We start from the raw sequence: 22119 nt of genomic DNA, 5'->3' as shown, positions 1-22119 counted from the left end.
CTTACGTGTGTGTGTGTGTGTGTGTGTGTGTGTGTAACGGGATGCTGGAGGGTTCGGGGGGGGGGGGAAGAGGGCATGGGAAATTCGAGTATGTGAATATTAATATTTTTTTTTTAATAATACACACACATGAACCGTTACTAAGGAGAGAGAGAGAGAGAGAGAGAGAGAGAGAGAGAGAGAGAGAGAGAGAGAGAGAGAGAGAGAGAGATCCCGGACATCGGTATGCCTTTCCCGCAGGCAGACCGCGGGTGGGAGAGGAGAGGGAGAGGTCAGAGGGAGGAGGAGGAGGAGGAGGAGGAGGAGGAGGTAAAGGAAGGTATAACGGAGGGAGGGAAGCAGAAAGGACGGAGGAGGGACAAAGTAGGTCGGTATAGGCCTGGAGGCAAAGTCGTAATTCTCTCCTCCTCCTCCTCCTCCCCCTCCTTCAAGCACTCCTCCTCCTCCTCCTTCTTCTCTTATCCTCACCCTCCTCCTCCTTCTTCTCTTATCCTCACCCTCCTCCTCCTTCTTCTCTTATCCTCACCCTCCTCCTCCTTCTTCTCTTATCCTCACCCTCCTCCTCCTGCTCCTCTTTCATTTCCTTATCCTTCCCATGATCCTTCCACTCCTCCTCTCCCTTCTCCTCCTCCTCCTTTGTCTTTCTTATCCTTGTATTCTTCCTCCTCCTCTTATTCCTCCAATAAACACTCCTCCTCTCCCTTTTCCTGCTCCCATTTATGTTTCTTATCTTCCTCCTCCTCTTCCTCCTCCTCCTCCAAACACATTATAGCAGTAAAATATCAACCCTGTAATTAACTACGCCTTGTATAAACCGTTTTGTTAAATATTTCATTCTTCGTTTTTGTTTTTATATCACTTATTTACTTTATTTTCTTCCTCTTCCTTGTCCTCCTCTTCCGTCTCTTTCTCCTCCTCCTCCTCTGCCACCGTTTATATCCTGAATCTTTTTTTGTTGTTGTTCTGGTTCTTATTATTCTTTACTTGCTCTTCTTCTTACCCTCCCTACCTACCTCACTCACTCACCACCACCACCACCACCCATCAACTCTCCCACACCATCAGCATCTTATTAACCTCTCCACACTCCACCTCCTCACCTCCCATACCACCCATCCACTCTCACCACATTCCCATCTCCCACCACCACCACCAACGCGACCTCTCACCACCACTTAGCCTCTCACTCATTACGAAGTCCCCCCCTCTCTCTCTCTCTCTCTCTCTCTCTCTCTCTCTCTCTCTCTCTCTCTCTCTCTCTCTCTCTCTCTCCTTACTCCTTTATCTCCTGTATTGTATAGGCAATAAAAATAGTATTAACCAAAACCTATCCACAAAATAATAATGGCATTGTTTAACTGATGTACTTTCACAAATAAAATAAAATAAAACATCAACATCTCAACTAACACACCTTCACAAAATTAGAAAACAAACATTACAAACATGCCTTCACAAGATCAAGCAGTCATACAATGCAACAAGACTTCGGTACATGGTTGGATGGCTATCTAATCCTCACCAGTACTAACTCACTTCAAACATGAACTTCAGCACATCAAACTCACATCAAACATCAACTCCTGCACTATACCACCGAATCAAAGAAGAGAAGTTATATAATGCCAGTATATCTTGTAATTTAGCAAAAAAGGACTTCAATTACAGATCTGCCTTTATTCCAACACAGACCAGGAAAAGGGAAAGAGGTGGCAGGCAAGGAAATGAAGATTAGGGAGAGGTGGAAATACCCTGTTATCCACCACTGTTATCTCATTTCCCAACCTCCCGTTTCTTTCCCTCTCCTAATGACCTTCTTAAATTACAAGAATATATTACGTCAAAGATAAAAGATGACGGGGAAGGGAGAGGGAAAATAAGAGAAAGGTGGACATGCCCTCACTCCACTTTTCTCTCCATTCCCTACCTTCCATCCCTTTCTCTACCATATCCCTTTAACTGGCGTAAAGAGCAGAATGAAAATATTATATCAAGAAAATAATAGAAGTAAAGGCAAGGAAATCCCCTCAACCGACTGTAATCTATTTCCCCTTCCTCCCCTTCCTTTCCCCTCATCCTTTCTGCCCCTGTAAGCTTCTCCAATGCTCCCCTCCTTCCCTCCCATCTTCTCCCTTGTAACATTATTATCACCACCACGCCCAGCTGCTCTTCCTCCATGCACCTTGCTCTCCCACGTGTATTTATTCCCACGCCGCTTCATAAGTAATGCCCACCCCGACGACGTGCAAGTCATCGACCCCAAGGACTGCACCAAGTACTATCTCTGCACACAGGAGGAGCCGGCCGTGGAGGATACTCACTTCAGCTGCCCGAGTGGCGTAACTTTTGAGATCTCGTCAGGTAGATGTAATCCGGATGCTCCCTACGTGACCTTGTGCCCCTAACAGGCGACACAACACCCACCCACACCCTCTGCTGCCACAACCTATCCCTTCCTCTATAATCCCCTTGCAGAGATATACGATAGTCCTCCCTTCCTTATGCCTGTTTTCTCTCACCAGTCACCATGCACCCCTTGCCTCACTCGCGATACGGGCCAAATAGTATGACAAGTTATCTCGCCTTGTATTAATGCCACCACATATTAACTCAACGACAGACAAAGACAATAGCTCTTTTAGTGTTCGTGCTGTATATTTTTATGATTATATTCAGTGTCAATGATATTATTATATTATTTCAGCTTCTAGTTTTATATGTACTCCATTAATTTAGATATAAGTATGATGTATGTTTGCTCCTGACCCCCAACATGTTACATTTTTTATACAATGTACAAATATACTTAATTAATCATTATTATTATTATTATTACTTAGTTCAGCGGAATGCACAAAGCCTGCCAAGTGGCTAATGAAGAGAATGGGAAAGAGTAGGAATTAAGAGGAGGTGCAGATCATGGCAGGGCAGCGGCGTAGGAAAAAATGGCCTTGTTCCCCTCTCACCCACCCCAATCCCCTCTACCCTAACCCTCTACCCTCCCTCCCGGCCCCTCACTCCCCCAGCCATGCCCCAAACCCTAACACTTTCCCTGACATGCATCACTTGTCCTTCGCTTCCTTCTTCACACGTGGACAGTTTCCCACGACACACATCACATAATGATAACAGTTTCAATGAATTATCACTGAGTTTTATTTTTGTGTGTTTCCATAGTGATTCCCCGCCTCTGTGTGTGTGTGTGTGTGTGTGTGTGTGTAGTGGTCAGCAAGAGAGAGAGAGAGAGAGAGAGAGAGAGAGAGAGAGCAACCACACACCCCTGCTCTAACCCTTTAACGCACGGTGCCTTTTTTTTTTACCCCTCGCCGCCTGTCACGCCACCGGAAGGCATAACAATTAAGCCTCGCAGGTGCATGCAGGTACTAACTAAACGCCGTAACGCGCCCAACTAACTGGCCCACCGGGGAGTCTAATTGCTTGTGTTAATTACAGGTGTGAGTGGTGATGTTACCTGAACCTCCCTCCCTGACACACACACACACACACACACACACACGTCTGAACCTCATGCCCTTGTTGTCTCCCTCCTCCCGTCTTCTTGCCTTCCTGACCTCCCTTCCTAGTCATCTCCCTCCCCTACACTTACACCCTCATCCTCAATCCAACCATGTCAGATTAGCCTATAGTATTATCACATCGTATTTTTCGATTTCTGACCCATAAATATGTGAAAAAACAGCGATACTTTACGGTTTTAACACTTACGTTTGATTGGATATCGTTACTGGTGTGCCTACGATATTTTTGGGGCCTGAAACTGATTAATGTGGTTTTCTGAGGACGACGAATTGTTAACGCTGCCTCACTCCCCTTTCTGTCTCCTTTCACCTATCTTTCTGCTTTCCTAACTTGCCTCCCCCCCTAATAAAATATCCTGTCCTCTTTTCCTTCAGCCATCTTCCTTTTCTCAAGATGGAAAGACAGAACGAGCACCACTAAATTAATGAATAAATAGAAGTTAAACTAAATAAAAAAGCAAGTTGATAAATGAATAACAATGACATACAGTTGGCTTTATAAAACTAAATAAATACATAACAATACCGGCATGAGTGTTATTTTTAGCCTATGGATTCCATGTATTAGGCTACACGGCATTATCATCACCTTTTCATAATTAAATTTTGAGCATACTCAACATCGCTTTCTTCATCAAAAAGCTTCTCAACAACATTCTAACGACGCAGCTCAAGAATGTAGACATCGCTTTAGAAACATTTAACACATATCTATTATAGACTGTACTGGTATCTTGGCTAATACATTTTTTTTTATTTTATTTTATTATTTTTTTTTTGTATTATTCTAGTGTTTGCCCATACTCACCCCTCGCAACCAAAATTGGCTAGGGGGCCATTGAGACTGCGGGGAATGCGGTGGTAAACATGAAATGCGTCGCAAATGCATAGTTTTTGAGTTATGAGGGGTTGAAAAATACCCTAGATGTAGGGAAATTCCTTACAGTTACTTAGATGTAGGGAAATTTCATCAACTCCGCATAATTTGAACTAGCCTACACCTATACAATAATCAACTATAAAATTCGGTATCCAAATATGTAGGAATTAAGATAGGTCTAGCATTACACTTCTTACGAGTCCTAGGCTAAACACAGCACATCCTTAATATTCAAACTATTTCGTCATTCAGCTTTTTGCATGTAATTACTAAGCTAAACAGAACAGATACTAAAGATTAAAGTTGTTTTACCATCCACTTGTTTTACTTGAGTCAGCGCGTCCCTGCCAGGCGACTTTGTTTACATCACAAGAGCAATGGCGCCCTCAAAATGTGGCTACTCAACTCAAATAGTCACACGAAAACTAAAATAAATGAGTACAGAGAATTTTACATCTCATTATTCTTGCGTCACGCGTGTGTATGATTAGAGAGGATCATGACCTAATGCTAGAACAAAGCAACACATACTTGGCACACCCGTGAGTTGTCCCGCTCGTTACACTCCTTTCTTCTAAGCTATTTCCCCAGTTCCACCTTGTTTTTCAGAGTGGTGGGGAAATCTGTATCCATTCCTATCCTTCCTGGAGCGACTATTGCATCAACCCGCCTCACACAACACCCACACACCAGCAAGACACACACCGACCTTCCGCCATTCAGTGTTCACGGCCACCAATCGACTCACTTCAGGGCAGATATTTTTCGGTTGTAAAATCCTGGAATATAGGTAATCGGGTTCTCATGAGTGTCTCTTTAGGTTCACGGTATAAAGGAAGGGTCAGACTACTACTAGAGGCATTGAACTACCCCTGGAAATGCCCATAACGCCACCGAAAGCCTTGTCATGTGGGTGGAAAGGTTTATGCGGGCCGAAGACAAGACCTATTTTTTTTCCTCCGCCCAAAACTTATATCGATATCTGTCAATAAATAATTTGCCAGGTTCGATTCGTTACTGAAGTGATATAAAGTCGAGGTGCAGAACATTTATGACATCTATCTGATTTATTATATAGAAGTGTAAGCTCTAGATTATTGTGGGAGTTGGTTAGGAGAGTTCGGTGATGGTTTGGACAACTGGTTCGAGGGTTCAGACTTCGCATTTCCGAGATTCCTAAAAACTTCGATTTATCCACGGCCTTGGATTTATCATGATCAAAACATCCGGGGGTATCTGTGCTATATTATTTGTCCTTAATACTGATACTAAATATGCAAGAAGGTATACGTGTGTGTGTGTGTGTGTGTGTTTGTGTGTCCCTCTGCCTTACCTGAACTCCACTCCGCTTAATATTTTCTCACCTCCACCAGCCACCACCAGACACTACGGAAATATTTGCGGCCGTGTACGGATGGTGGGTGGGAGTACGGTGACCTTGGGAAGGTTAACCGGTTGTTGAGGACTCCGTGACCTTTCAAAATTTTGCATTACCTAAGAATGAGTGCTACAGATTTTGCAACACAAGAATGAGGGTGCTACAGATTTCGCAATACACAAGAATGAAGGTGCTACGGAGCTTGCAATACATAAAAATAAGGATGCTACACCTTTTGCAACACACAAGAATGAGGATGCTACGGATTTCGCAATACATAAGAATGAAGGTGCTACGGAGCTTGCAATACATAAAAATAAGGATGCTACACCTTTTGCAACACAAGAATGAGGATGCTACGGATTTCGCAATACATAAGAATGAAGGTGCTACGGAGCTTGCAATACACAAGAATGAGTGCTATACAGATTTCGCAATACACAAGAATGACGGTGGTGGTGCAATACACAAGAATGAGGCACAAAGGAAGGTATTCAGATCCTCGTTTCTTCCTGCCTCTGCACGGTGACACGTACATCTGTGACACATCGAGGCGAGGACGGGGCGGCTGAGACCAAGCTAACCTTCTGCCCTCGCGCACCATAATGACTGAAAATAGTAATACAATGTGGGAACTGGCTGGGGTGACCCGGCCTCCTCGCCAACGGTGACCCGCGTACATATTGCGGCCGCCAGGAACTTTCCGGCCATACAGCAGCGAGGAACCGGACTGGAAGCGTCACTGATCAGTCTGCGTGCGGTTTCCTTTGCTTGATTTTCCGATAACCTTGTGAGGGTGACGGTACTTTCTTTGAGGGTGTTAAGTGATAGACCACACGCTGCTTGTTCTGTCGCTGTCTTGTGCCTGTTGTGAGCAGCTCCTGTTTGTTGTCCGAGGTCCTGTTTGTTCCTCGAGGTCCTCTTTATTCCTCGAGGTCCTGTTTGTTCTTCGAGGCACTTACTGTCGCTGTCCATATACCTGTTGTGAGCGGCTGGAGACAGTACTGAGAGGATATATTTGCCCAGTGATGTGAGAGACTGACTCCCTGCCGCTATGAAGCCCCTGGCAGTGTCCGTGCTAACGATTGCGACAGGTAAGCCCATACAGTGTTTGCCTCACTCTTCCCATTGTGAGGGAATGAAGGAAAGAGGCGGTTTGTAGTGTAGATAGCGATTAGGACTTGACTTGTGAGAGATGTTATTTTTGTATGATGTCAGTTATGCCTTCATACGAGTGCGGTTGTATCATTTTGCATGGAATAACTTTGAAAATGGAGAAATATGACCTCAACCCTTCAGTAACATGCCCAGTGAGATTTGAACAGCTGCTCTTTTGTTGACCTCATCTAGGGGGAATTCTTTAACGTGTCCTCAGTTACCTTTAGTCTTGTCTGGGATCTCAGCACTCTATGTTTTTTTATATTTTTTTTTATAGTGGATCATTCCAATAATGGGTAATGGGGGGGGGGGAACGACACTCGGCGAGGAATTATTTTCGTCCCTCACACCTTTATTTTGTTTCAGTCTTCCTACTTTAGTCATTTTTTTTGTTTGTTTTTTCATATTCATGTCCACTCATCAAAGGAACTGTTTGGCTGTATTTCAATTATTAGTTTTCCCTTGATGCCCTTTCATAATAATAATAATAAATGATAATGATAATAATAATAATAATAGTAATAATAGTAATAATAATAAAAATAGATAATACATCACAAGTATATTAGAATAGTAGGTAGGAAAATTACCTGTATTTGCTTATACATTACTCATTGGAGGAGTGGTTGGAGGAATGTTGGAAAGCCTTAAAGGAGGTAGAAGCTGTAAATCTGAGTGGAAGAATGTATTACAGTGTATTTAAATAATCCCAAGGCAACACACCTTGAATAGTATTGCTAAAACATGAATTCAAAACTGTTGGGCTATATGAAGGGAAGAAATGTTGTCCATATTCAGAATGGGTTTAGAAGTGTAAATTAAGAGATGAAGAGGAAGAGTGATCAAGTCGAGGGCTGGAGCTCAAGGCAAAGGGATAAGGTTACTAAGAGAGCACCCCTCACATTGGACTCCACCCCCCATCTCCAAAGCTTCCTATAATTTTAATGGGCAGAGTATCAAGACTTACAATAGTTGAGAGGTTTGCTAACACTTTCTTCCCAGTAGCTTCATGGGCAGTACCGGCTAAGGAAGCAAAGACCTGGCCCTTCATTGAGGCATGGGGAGGCAAGGACATGATGGAGAAGACAGAGCTGCTTGGACAAGATGCCACCAGCCTACAGTTGGATGAAACAAGACAGGAGGAGCAGGAGACCAATGCTCTGGAGAGTGTTTCATCCCTGTATGTCAAGTTCAGTTTTTACACATTTGTCTGATGCACACATATATGTCAGAAGCTCAAGTCTGCAACAATACGGGGCTGTTTGTAATACTTAACCCGGTAGTAGCGACGGGCCAAATTTGTAGCTTTACCGTGTAGCAGCGACGGGCCAAATTTGTGCCATGATATAAACCCCCCAAAATAGATGATACATAATCTGATCACAAATGCTTTGATATGTATTATGAAATGGTTTATGAGGAGTGATTTTTTCTCATTTTTCTCACTTATAGGGACCATTAAGAAACATGATCCCCGCTGCTACTGGGTTAAGTTTATGCTCATGTCCTTCACTTAGTGTCTCTTGAGTTGTTATATTTTTTTTAAAACACTGATACAGGAATAACAATACTGCAACTACATAGGTATATATGTATTATTTTGTGTATAAACATGAATAAAGTAATAATATTTTGAGGAAAAGTGATGCAGAATTAGCTAATCTGCAACAACACAGGATTATTACCTTTTTTTAATTTTCATTAAGACCTCGGGCATGTCCCATTTTCTGAAGCCATTGCTATAGGAACAACAATTCTGCTGTTTGTACTCTACATAGCTCTCATATCCACCGTTGCCAGATTGTCGTACTCAGCCTCCTATGTTTGCCAATTTCCGACCCCAAAACTGCCTCCTCGATCCCAATAACTACCTTCATATATAGTTATCGTTAAAATGGTTAATTATTGGTGTTTTTTGGCAATAGCTATGGCTCAGAAACGGTAAATACAAGGCTCTGAGTACAATAATCTGGCAACGCTGCTCATATCATTCAAGTTTCTTAAATAAAGTACTTATGTCTCAAAGCCAGTAACACAGGAATAACAACACATATTCAGCTTTGGTTCCCTCAGATTGTCAACACTTGGGGTGCATGCCCTCTTCCCCCTGATGCTGGCCTTCACCCTCTACCTCGGCCTGGTGCTGTGGGCCTCCTCCACACTCCACAGAGCTGACCACCATTTGTATAAGTAAGTGGCACCTCATCTATTTTGCCGTTATACTCCCTGCAAATAAACTTCACAAGCAAACTTTACCCATGCCAGCCTAGCATCCATCAATAAGAACTAACATTTCCTAATATTCACCCATCACATGAATGAAGCCTGAGGTGGAGATGGGCATGGTGCTCTCACTTGGTTTGGACATGTGCTGAGAATGAATGATGATGACTTTGTGAGAGAGGATACAAGAGCATGATTGAGGGAGTGGGTATTGGAGGAGACCACAAAAGAAATGGATCAATAGTGTATGAATATCGAAGAGTTGCCTGGTGAGGAGGTGCTGAGAGGGAGTGCCAAAACAGGAAAAGGTGGAAATTCTTCAGCCATAGCCAATGCTTTGAGGGAAGTTTCTGTGAAGGAACAAGGCAGTGTTGACATAAATATATGGATATGGAAGAGCTTCTTTGCCAAGTCAATTTCAACAGAGTACATCTCAGAATGTAAGCTTTTGTCTAGTGAAACTGAAGTCTAATGTACCTTAATCATAAATTACACTAGCTTTCATTATTTGCAGGACCATCTCAGAGCTCAACGCAAAGACTGATCAGATTACTGAGGGACTGGCAGCACTCGCCCAAATCTACATTGACAACTACCACTTTTCCTATAGGAGTAATCATGAAGGTCAGGAGCCTTTCCTGAACCCATCTCATATCCCTTCCTCTTAAGATAGGGTGTCAAGGTGGGGTCACACAAGAACCTTTCCCAGCAGCCAATCATTGTGCATAAGTTAAGCATAGTGCTGATGTTATTATAAGGAAAGTTGGCCTTATGCATTAACAAGTCAGTGATGTAATAGAGATTGCCTTGCTTTGTCTTGTAGAACTTGATAGAAGACGTGCATATTCGGAGAAAAAAAAAAAATTGCTATTTGATATTAACAACATTAGTGAATCAAGTAGTCTCCATTACAGATGAAATTCTTCAAGCGACACATACTTTCACATGGACATGACACCTTGAACATTATCCTGTACTTTATTATCACATGACCACTGTCAACCTCTTTCATACCACATCATTTTTCACTTTGATTATCCCTTTACACAGTGAGTTGGGATTGAACTCTTGACTTCTTGGTCAAGAGCCAGGCACTATACCCAGAGCCACTTGGCCCTCAAAAATATACAACCTTCCTTTGTCCACTTCATTTCACATAAATGCTTTCCTCTGATACAAGACTGGTAAAGGATCCATCCTTATATTAACCTATCTTTTTATCTACAGCTACTCTTTACTATTACCTCACCAATCATCCACATGGTTTGATAATCATGGTACCCAAATATTCATAGAAATTCATCTATCACATCGTGTTCATCACTATTTCTGATACTAGTTTGCCCTCATTTCCTTTCCCAGTGGTGTACATACCTTTCCAGCCACTGACCTCATGCCTCTACAAAACCAAATTCAGATGGAACATAATTTGATGCCCCATATAATCCCACTCTTATATATCAAACATGTTCTGATTTTCACTTTCATCTATCAAGTTGCTATAAAAGGTCCAAGGAGGCATAGTATATCCCACTAATAACACAGTGCCAATAAAGAGAGCACTGCTGTCATTATGGCAGTGAATGGGAACTTGTAAGCAGGAATAATGACACCATAGTGACAGGTACATTTGTATTGACAAGAGGTGCTGGAGTCCAAAGTCAAGCATCAAGTTAATGAGTCCAATTAAAAAAATATTGGTCCTATATAAAGCTTGCCACACATTTATACACACTCCAGACCAGATGACAGCTTTTGCCTTGTGCAGCTTATTTTACAAGCTGTATCTTACATTGTCAGACAGAATTAATGAAATGTTGAAATGTAACATCTAAAGCAAAACCTGCTTGATATACCCATTTGGATTGGAACTGTAATAAAAGAAAAAATAAATCATTCATTACATTAAAAGCCATTTCAGCACTACCACTAGTGTGCACTAGTAATATATTATTCTGTAAATATATTTCACAAGAATCTCTAAATTAGTTGTTAGTTATGTGGGTAAGAAAATGCAACTACCAACAATAACAAGACAGTGAGGTACTTGTGTATTCAGCAATGGAAATTTTCAACATAAGGAAATCTTCAGATGCTGCCTACATGATAAACCTGCAAAACAAGAAGGCATCTGGTGCAGTTTTAGCAGCAGTGGCCAAAATAATAAGGTCAACAGAATACAATAGAACCCTTTGTCTATATAACCATTATAACCTAATGCAGCAGCCTAGAACTGAGTACAATTCATGAATATTTTTGAGTTCTTCCTGTTTTACATCAAATCTAAGATGTTATGTTAAAATAAACCCAAATTCTGCACCATTCTCTTGTACTTCATAGCTCAAGCAGCGTCAACATGTCTCCCCAATTCTCCTGTCCTTGGTTCTCACACTCATGTCTAGGAGAACTGGCCTTCAGTCATCACTCTTTAACAGTGTATGTAAATTATTTCCATCCAGCTACTACACCAGCAACCCTAGAGCACAAATGTTCATATTGTAATATTTATGCAGAGATAATCTATGAATGCAATTTTTTTTTATAATTAAACAAGACACTGATCTGATTATATATTATAATATATATTATCTAATTATAATAGGCTGAAGTGGATCTGGGTTTGTTGGTCTTGACATGAGGGTGATCACTGATACCAGCCAGCAAGCAGGGTCTAGTGAGTTGCTATGTAGTGGCTTTATCTTAGTTCACTGCAGGAATTTTTATTGCAAATGTATTTCTTGAATATTAGTCAATAAAATCTTGTTTTGGGCATTCTGTTTCAGTACCCAACTAAGGTAATTTCCCAGAAACAACACTAATTTATTGTGAGATCAATTGAATACAGCCTTTATTTTAACATGATAAATCAAGGTTCTATTGCATTACCAACCAGAAAAAAGAGGCTAGATTTTTTTAGTTACTACATACATTTCATCATTTTCATCACTGCAAAATAATGACATTGCTATATTCCTGAGTTTCACTCAGGAAATATATTTACAGATTTGAGATGATACAGCACTGAAAAAAGAGCAAACTACTCTTAGGATGAACTTGACTGTTCACCTAATCACATGTTACATAAGGGAGCCCAAGTCCAGCATTTCATATCAAACCTGCATTTTATACTTCCTATAATTCCCATGAACCTGACAACACAGAAGTATTTTGAACACTGACCAGGCTGATGCAAGAGAATGCTACACAGTTGTACACAATGTTCTATTCTAGAACAGACTCAAGTCACAGATTACATACACATCATTTACAGAAGTACCAGAATTAAAAGCAATGAACAATTCTGACTAAGTTTCTTTTGTTTTTAGCATGAGGACTTTAAAAAAATTTTAATCTTGTGAATGCATACCTAGATAATTCATGTCTTCCTAGATTAATATGAACTGTTTACATCTACCACTGAATGTACCCAGTATTCAGCTCTGCCTTCTAAGGCAGTGAACAAAAGTCTGCAAGAATATAAATTGCCTGCAGTCCTTGGAAGAGACAGAGCTAAACATACCTTTGTCCTTCTAGAGCTACTAGGGAGAATCCAGAACAAACTTATGTGGGCATTTTTCAAGTGAAACCTAATTAACTTTATCAATCAGTGAAACAGCCGATGAAAAATAGAAAGTGTCAGCATCCATACAACCTTGCTGAGGTGTAGAGAAGAAGCTCAGCAAAATTTCCAGCGGTTCCCACAGTGGTTGCACAACACAAAGGTGGTCATAGGTTCATCAGAGCTTCTGGTTTGCATCTGGTGGAAGGAAAACAGAATGTATGAAAATAAATATACAGGTAATTGCTTTATGACCCCACACAGAGGTAAGCATAGGATAAATCTTAAAATCTAAAAACAACTTGACAAAAAGCCATTAAATAGTTCACACTGCCACTTAACCCTAATACCCCGTGATAAAATGAGTGGGCGGTTTTAACCCCTTCAACACGAGGACGCGTATACTGCGTCCTTGTGTGCCCCGTACCATATCCGAGGACACGCATACTACGTCCTGGCTCCTTTAGCCAATATACGAGTTATTTTATCTCTATATTTATGCTTTCATCTCAAAATTATCAATTAATTTATGTTTCCTTATGTGCACCATTTAATTCTGCATGTTTTCATATATAATACATGATGATTGTGTTGAGTTTATGGCTGAAAACTTGTTATATTCAATAACGACATTTGAAATTTGGCGCGCGTGGCGATCCCAGATACAGCGCGGGGCACTGTTTTGACCCGGCCGTAGTGAGTTTATTTATGTGCACCATTTAATTCTGCATGTTTTCATATACAGTACATGATGATTATGTTGAGTTTATAGCTGAAAACTTGTTATATTCAATAGCGACATTTGAAATTTGCCGCGCGCGGCGATCCCAGATACGGCGCGGGGCGCTGTTTTGGCCCGGCCGTAGTGAAGGGGTTAAGTTACGTACATGAAAAACGGGTAACTAATGTTAATAGGTGTTCCCTTGCTTACCTTAGTGTTCAGTCAAATTATTGTAACAAACACTGGGACAATTATATTATAATTTATATGTCATTTGAAAGCTTAGAAGTTGCTCTTTGCTATGGTATAATGATAAATGAATAAATGGAACTTATATATTCCTCTAGATGGGAAACCTCCAGTATCACCTCACTCTCGTCATCTGATTTCATCCTCGTGTCACACACCGCCCTCATCTAGGTCAATAAGAAGACAAAAAAACAATTCTCATGTATTGTCATGGATCATATGTGCCTGAAATACTTATTTACTCATGGAAATACATATATATCTGCTATCTTGCATAGAAATTGGTAAAAAGATGATAAAATACAGCACATATCGCAACCGTGTACTCACCGCAGGAAAATCTGGAGCCCGACTACAACATAAACAAATCCCTGTAAAAGCTGGGACGTGATTGGTAAGGATTCCAGCAAGTTGAGAACAAACGGCCAATGACAGGACTTGATGTATGACGCATACCCTCAAGCATAAACAAACTGTGTGTCATAAAATGAGCACGATGTTTGAAAAGCGCCACGATCGTTGCGTGATGGAGACTAATATAAAAGCCGTGATCGTGCTTGACGGGGTATAAGGGTTAAGGCACGCGACTACGGGGGTCCTCCTGCGCATATGGTACGTCCAATAGCTTTGAAATGTTAGAATGTTGTTTGTTGGTGTAAATGTATGATATTGTGAATTTCATGAAATTTGGGTAAAGTTTAAGGGGGACTCAAACAAAGTGTACTTTTCTTTTTTTTTTTTTTTTTGTTTCAGACTATTTTTCAGTTAATCGCTTTGAAAAAAATACCATAAAAACTTTGTTTACATATCTATATTTCACACTGATAAAATTTTGGATTTTTTGTTTTATCTTCGAAAAAAAATTGCAATTGATTTTTCACTTATAATTTTCTCCACTCTATCCCGCTTTTTTTACTTTTTTTTTTTATAGATACGAAAAATTGCCCTTTAGTTGCAATTTTAACTGATACCTAACAAAAGTCAGTCAGATGTTTTACCGATTTTGTGAAATTTTTTGGTGTAAAAACCACTTTTCAAGATTTTTTCCATTTCATCCATGTCTTGCAATTTGTATTTATCTGATTGGCATGAAATTTTCACATATGATTGTGTATACCTTGTTGACCTACTGGAGAATGATAAGGCATATGGTCCCTCTTTATAAAAAAGTATTAATCAATCAGAGGCGAGGGTTTCAGAAGGTCAAGGTGTTCCTGCACGACTGTACTGGGCAATTCTGTCTCTTGAACAGTGTTTGTAGCTGAGAAAGTGACACGGTGATGAAAGTTTTGCTTGTGATCAGGCTCAGGGTTCACACCTCTGTGAAGAATCTGTTGTCGGAGCTGCAGTAATGTCTCATGTGGCAATGTAGCTGATCCTGCAGTTGGTGGTGATGTAGGTGGTGGTGGAGTAGGTGGTAACGAAGCAGGTGGTGGTGGAGAAGGGCATGATGAGGTACTTGGTGGTGTTGGGAGTGGCGAAACAGATGGTGGTGGTGAGCGGCGAGAGCAAGCGGGGCAGCAATCATGACTCGCTTCATAAGCTTCTACGCTGCTCTCTTGCTGGTTTTCTGAGTCTTGGCTGCTCCATCTTGCTCCATAAGCCCTCTTGATGTTGATGACTCTCTTTCTGGTCACCTTGTGCTTGTACATCATTTGTAAGGACATTTTTTTGGCTGGAGTGCAGAGGAAAATATTGAGCACCCTCCCCGTCGATGTCTGGGTCGGGACTGGCGTCTTCTCAAGTGACTCACACCCTCCTGGCTCAGCATGACAGATGACAAAATTTACGGAGAAAAAAAATATTCTAATGCGAATTTTAAGTACATACAAGCACTGAATGATACCACGTGTGTTGACGCGCATGTCCAGCTATGATGCAACAGCACGGGACATTTAAAAATGGCCTCAAGGGGGGGGGGGGGGTAATTTTACGAAAACAAACCTCACCACCTGGCAATTTAGGCTATCCCGGCCATGCTGAAGGAAAAACACGTGCCGTCCAATTTTAACCCGGTAGCAGCAACGGGTCAAATTTGTGGCTTTACAGTGTAGCAGCGACGGGCCAAATTTGTGCCATGATTTATACCCCAAAATAGATGATACATGATCTGATCACAAATACTTTGATATATATTATGAAATGGTTTCTGTGAGGGCTGATTTTTTCTCATTTTTCTCGCTTGGAGGGACCATTAAGAAACATGATCCCCGCTGCTACCGGGTTAAATATATTCATCGAAAAATGCCCCGTAGCCGCCCGCCTTAAACAATATTCTGATACTTATAAATTATCATGATAGAAAAATACTCACCACAAATATGAACAAGCCTGTTCGTCTCAGATTAAAACAAGGGGTCTTATTAACTTGAGACTCATGCATACTATCTGTTTCTGCCAATCATGTATTTGACAGATTATTTATTTCTACTTTATCGTTTTCCCATATCCCTCCTAGCCCTTCCATTTCTACTTTTACTTTTCCATCCTATTGCCAGAAGGAGCAGAGCGGGCATTCAAAAAGGCACATGATCAGTGACAGTGTTCTTAGGCAAAGAGGGACCAATCCCCAACCTCAGTCTCCTGCATCATAAAAGATACTTTCACTTGAGTTACCTTTTACATAAAAAATTAGAATACAGACCTTCTTTCTCCCCATGTCACAGATGTAAGTTCATACTCTAGATACAGCATGTTAGTTATTCACCTGCCTGGAATACAATCCAATTCTCAGTAAGCCTTACCTGATTGTAGGTGCAGTTTCGTTGGCCACATTTGCCACACTTAAGCAAATCTGTCTTGGTGCCCTGGGCCACTGCAAGCTGGTGGTCATCAATGGCTTCCTTGGTGAACTTCTCACGCAGGGCCTTCATCTCAGCACTGGCCATCTCCTGCAAAGTCAACAATCAATCAATAGGGGCATAGGCCTCAACCTCCAGGATATTGCAAATTTCAGGAGAGAGGTGTTAATGTTCCTGGCACCAGAACCTGTCAGTGCCAGTAATAGCATTAAAGTCACCCAAGACAATGAGGGGCCACTAGTCAGAGTCAAGTTTGACTTAGGACACAACCACAGTAGAAAAACACACTGCAGCATGAGACATGAAGCCTCACATGCATCACACACTTATCAACCACAGTAGCCTCAACCACAAATGGCTGCAGTTGACAGGAGATGCCTATAGCTACCTCCTGCAGATTGGCACCATTGCTCATGTCGGACCTGTAGTAGGTGTACTCCCCACTACTGACCTTGCTGCTTCCAAGCCTCATCTCACAAAATCCCATAATATCCAACTTCAGCCTTCTGAGCTAATTTATTAGGTAAGGCAGTCTCTGATTCTCTGAGAGGCTCAGGACATTCCAGGAGCCCATACACAGAACCCTTTGAAAGTTGATCCCAGGCCTGGTTCTGCGGCTAGGTCCTGCTTTTGTATCACCCTGCCTACAGCCCAAATAATGAGGGGTTAGGGGGCTCTCCTATCACAACTACAATACTTTTTTATGGCAACTTCCCCTATTTACCTTACAAGCATATTCAAAGATTTTATTCAGCTTTTGTTCTGCCCTTATACTATGAAAGAAAAAAAGAATAAAGGAAGAACTTGCCTGAACATCATTAAATTTGTTGTATGAAGTCCTTACCTATATAAATAAATCTACATAGCTATTTAAATTACTGTATCTTTAGAGTGAATAAATTACTGTATCTTTAGAGTGAAGAGCTATGTATCTTCATCTCATTTTTTATTAGTCTAGACTTCTAACATTGTACTTCTTCTGGGAACTTGCTGAAAGGGATGACTTGATCTTTATCAACGCACTTAATGACATCACAGCATTGAAATGCCTCCGTGGTGCACTGGTTAGCATGGCTAGCTGCAAATCAGTAGGGCTGAGTTCAAATCCCAATGGGGTAACGTTGGTAGGGTGGTAACTCAGATGTCACACTGGCCCCGTGTCCCAAGATGGTTTCTTACCCACCACAGGGCCAATGAGATGGAAATGAGCACCAAGGCCATGCACAGCTATAGCATATGCCTGCCCAACTTTAGCATTATTACAGCATACTTCTTACCTCAGAGCTCATAGTGGCCAGTCTCTTCGGGCTGATAGCCCCTCTCAGCACATTTTCTCGAAGCTGTGGGTTCTTGCTGTCTTTAAGGTTGTAAATTCGAGATCGAAGTCGGTTCTTGTAGGCTGCCTCTGGTTTGCCAAACTCGTCGAATATTGCCTCTTCTATCTGCTCGGACAGGTTCTCAATAGTGTCCACAGGATCATCCACACCTTAAAGATATGTTTTGCTGTTACTGTCAGAACTTTAAAGAATGTACATTAATTGAAAAACTGAGACTGTCAAGAAGAGAGCTATCAGCATCATCCACAAGACAAATGTCTCCCAATATTTTCAACTTCTCAGCCTGATGTGAGTACTCCATCCTGCTCTGGCAAATGCTCTAATTTAATATCTTCACCTGGTTTTCTGTCTGCCCTGACTTCTGTATTTCCTGGGATGACACACTAATTCTTTGGCTGTCCATCTGTTATCAGTTCTATGCATGATACGACCTACCAAAGTCCATTTCTCATTCTTAATCATCATTAAAATATTTCCAAACCATTGTCTGTTCCCTAATCCATGATGCTAACTTCCTGTCTCTCCATATTATACCCACTATTTTTTTCTCCTCCTAAACACTGGAAAAAACATGGTTTCACCTCTCAGACAGAGATTTCCTCCACGACACTACGAAGAATATGTAATACAAAGTATTCAATTTTAAAAACTTAAAATATGAATGGATGTCCGGCTCATATGTGAGAGTATTGAATAAGGTGTGAAGCTTTCAATTTTAAAACCAGGCATACCATTAAAACTTTGAATTACAACTTTCATTTTTTGTTTACAGAACCAGAATACCTTCAAATCCAAAATTTCTTACAACACTGAACAGAGATTTACATTGAGGTTTCCAACAGATGTTATTAAGATTCATCAGTGTGATGGTTTACAGGTCAAGGTTCTGCTCATTAAGAACTCCTTGGTACTAACTTGACAACTTCAGGGCATTGGCTAGCATCTCCCGACACTTCATGCGCATGTCATTGGGCATGGAGGAGGAGGGAAAGGAGGCCGGACGAGAGCTGCTGCTGCTGCTGTTGTTGGAATTCTTCACTTCCTTTTTGTCCTCCTTCTTCTCTTTCTTTTCTTCCTTGCTCTCCTTCTCATCATCTTTCTTGTCTGCAATATAAGAGGTTTGGGTGTAACATGTCATATTACTATAGCCATAGTTATGGTGATGATTACTGCTAGCGCAAGCTTTTCAGGGGATTAAAAAGCCACTATACCTGGAACAAACTTCTTCCAGTTCTTGATGAGTTGTTTAGCGGTAGAAATGACCTCCTCGTCAGAAGAAGCTTTTCGCAAGGCATTCACAGTCATGCCAATGCGGGTTTTTGAAAGCACCTGGAGAGAAAATTAATGTGCAAAGTAAGAATGCTGTAATGGAGGGTGGAATAAAACATGTGCTGTTGGTTTCAGGTATGCAATCAGTAAAAGCATAGAGCTGGAGTTGTTTTGTCTGCAAGGTCCCAAATATTTTTGAAAACCACCAGATATTCCCTGTATCTATAACAGATAAAGTCAAATGTTGCCTGCTCAAGTAGTAATTCTTTGTATGCACTGTAGCTATACTGGGTGATTTCTGGATTATCTTTCTTTTTTTTCTTTTTTAGGGGGAAGGGAAGTATATCACTCACTATGCTGAGAAATACAGAAATCTCTTATATTTACTAATTTTCTACTTTGAATAACTTTGTAATGCATCCTTACTATTTCACTTTGATTTTTTTCTCTCATTGACACACACACACACACACACACACACACACACACACAAACACACTTACTTGGAAGTTGATAGGGAGCCCTTGCAGAGTTTTCAGTATGTCCAGGGCTTGCGTCTGGTCCTGGTAAAATGAAAGATGGAACGTTTGAAATGTGCAACCCAATAAGGTGGTAATTATTTTCACAGGACATAATTAACTTTCCCTCCAATAGGAAAACTAGGGGCCAAATAACCTTAAAACGATCCATTTATGTGCCTCGTCTGATATATTTTTTAACTACCTAGCTGACCCATTAACATAGCCATAATAATAAATTTGATTTACCAAGTTGCCTCATTTCAACTCTCTCTCTCTCTCTCTCTCTCTCTCTCTCTCTCTCGACATTTCCCTCAACTTGATATTTACTAAAGTAGAAATTCAGTCTTGGTGGTATTTGATTTAATGTTATTTCATTTAGGTTTAAGGACAGATCACCTTGTCCAGACCATAGGGTCTGTGTGGTCTGAATATCTAGATAAATCTCTCTCTCTCTCTCTCTCTCTCTCTCTCTCTCTCTCTCTCTCTCTCTCTCTCATAAATAAATATAAATATCTATATCTATCTATCTATCTATCTATCTATCTATCTATCTATCTATCTATCTATCTATCTATATATATATATATATATATATATATATATATATATATATATATATATATGTATATATATATATATATATATATATATATATATATATATATATATGATGATGTGACAGGAATTCATAATAATCTTGCCTTTAATACCATGGACTCTTCATTTCCTTTTGCCGCACTAATAAGAGACCCTTGTTGAACTGCTACCAACTTTTTTCAAACTCTCCAATATTAAAATCAAAATTGTAATTCCCAAGGTCACTTTTTTTCCAGTAAAATGTCAGGTCTTGCCTCTGACAAAGTGTAGCAGTTGCCAATGCAATAGCCAGTAATGGCATTTCCTGCATAATAACCAAGCCTCTGCTAAGTCCTGTGATTATCTAAAAATAACATTAGGAATGAATCAGATGAAAGTGTCATGTTAACTTACTAAACTGGTGACAATGTAAGTGCCAGTTTCAGGAGCAGCATTTTTCCTTGCCATTTGCAATTTAGACACAGATAAGGACACCCATGGCTTTCCCTTTCACTCTAACAAAGGGGGCCGTAGAGAGGGCCTCCCAAACGTGACTAGAGTCCCATATTAACATTACTAGAGGAAAATACGAGAGTTCATGGTAGGTATGAGTGAGGCCCCACAACGCCAGGGCACCACTAACGTCTCCTCGAGCCTGGCAGTGGGCGAAGGATTGCTGTGGCAGTGCAGGACTCATAACCCGCCACAGCAGTCCCACGGCCCTTAACACCACGCTGGCAGGGCACTGGGGCGCCCACACAACGGCCAGGTCTCGCCTTCCACGCCTCCTTCACGTCCTGCACCATTACACCCTCGGCCACAGGGGCTCCCAGGCACCTCACCAACTAGCATTAACCCGTGCTTCCTTGGGCCACACACCCCCACGCCTGTCTCCCCTCACCCCATCGCTGGCCGTCATCTTGTCCAGCTTCTTCTTGATCCTGAGCACCTCCTCCTCGCATCCCATGGTGGCGGCGGGAAGGTCCAGTCAGGGGCAGATCAAGGTGGCGACGTGATGGTGCGGAGGGACGCCGCCGATCACTGCTGAGCTGCTGCTGCTGCTGACCCGCCAGTGCTGCCACGCTCCCTCCCCGCCAGCCCAATCAGCCCAACTCAGCTGCTGTTTAGAGATGATGGGCTGCCTTTTGTGTTCCTTCATCAAAACCGTCTTTTTTATGTGTCTCTGAAGCCAATGAGTTATTTTTTTGGCTACTGGATATTAGTGTTGCTGCTGCTGCCCCGCCAGTGCTGCCACGCTCCCCGCCAGCCTAACCAGCCCAACTCAGTGCATGGCTGTTTAAAGATGAGGGGTTGTCTTTTGTGTTCCTTCATCAAAAGTCTCATTTTTAGGTATCTCTAAGGCCAGTATACTATAATATTTTGCTTTGGATTTATTGATATTCCAACAATTAATGGTGTCAGCCCAAACCATGCAGCGCAACGTACGTAGCTATAAGGTCACTCTGCTGTGTTCCTTCGATCCTTCTTATACTTTCTCCTTTTTTACATTTCTAAAACTACCGTATTAAATCTTTTGCTATGGGTGCATTAATATTTCAACAACTTGTAATATACCTACCAAATGCATGCAGATATCCATATATATATAATACATGTAAATAAAAAGTACCATATTTCTATCCATCTAGGCTATCTGTACGTTGTAGTCTTGAAAATGTATTTATTCATGTGTTACTAAGGAAATTATACCCAAAGTTTTGCTATGGATATGCGCACGTATCCTAACACATTGGCCATGGTAACAAGAACAGTCCGCTCGATCTCTCCAGCTGAAAGAACAGGAAAAGTCCGCTCACTTAATTTGAAAGACAGCTTACGTACCCTTCGTTTAGCGTTAGGTTTGGAACACGTACACTATATGACATTACTATTGTCCTCTCTTACGTG

The 22119-nt window shown here is 41.2% G+C and overlaps 3 protein-coding genes across 5 annotated transcripts in view; 1 reads left to right on the top strand and 2 right to left on the bottom strand.

The window, feature by feature from the left end:
* The window catches only part of LOC127001538 (cilia- and flagella-associated protein 251-like), a 30965-nt gene extending 25726 nt beyond the window's left edge, over positions 1–5239 (bottom strand). Inside the window, exon 1 of the mRNA XM_050866166.1 lies at positions 4951–5239. The gene's annotated coding sequence lies outside the window, so the exon portion shown is untranslated. The remainder of the gene's footprint in view (positions 1–4950) is intronic.
* A 1122-nt stretch (positions 5240–6361) lies between these two features.
* Positions 6362–10646, top strand: LOC127001537 (uncharacterized). 3 transcript variants are annotated; one of them, XM_050866163.1, is made up of 4 exons: positions 6362–6891; positions 7958–8135; positions 9014–9145; positions 9693–10646. In XM_050866163.1, the coding sequence occupies exons 1-4, from the start codon at positions 6852–6854 to the stop codon at positions 9844–9846; spliced, it is 504 nt and encodes a 167-aa protein (XP_050722120.1). In that variant the 5' UTR covers positions 6362–6851; the 3' UTR covers positions 9847–10646. The 3 variants fall into 3 exon arrangements, with proteins under 3 accessions (XP_050722120.1, XP_050722121.1, XP_050722122.1); XM_050866164.1 differs by having other exon boundaries at positions 6365–6891; positions 7961–8135; XM_050866165.1 differs by having other exon boundaries at positions 6366–6891; positions 9029–9145.
* A 150-nt stretch (positions 10647–10796) lies between these two features.
* Positions 10797–21284, bottom strand: LOC127001536 (transcription elongation factor S-II-like). Its single transcript, XM_050866162.1, has 7 exons — positions 21113–21284; positions 19618–19677; positions 19057–19174; positions 18761–18949; positions 17786–17994; positions 16452–16598; positions 10797–12935 (listed from the first exon to the last, which is right to left on the bottom strand). The coding sequence occupies exons 1-7, from the start codon at positions 21176–21178 to the stop codon at positions 12855–12857; spliced, it is 870 nt and encodes a 289-aa protein (XP_050722119.1). The 5' UTR covers positions 21179–21284; the 3' UTR covers positions 10797–12854.
* Positions 21285–22119: the final 835 nt, after the last annotated feature.

This window comes from Eriocheir sinensis, chromosome 21 (genome assembly GCF_024679095.1).
Source record: "Eriocheir sinensis breed Jianghai 21 chromosome 21, ASM2467909v1, whole genome shotgun sequence".
NCBI lineage: Eukaryota > Metazoa > Arthropoda > Malacostraca > Decapoda > Varunidae > Eriocheir > Eriocheir sinensis.
This window is presented reverse-complemented; position numbering and strand designations above follow the sequence as displayed.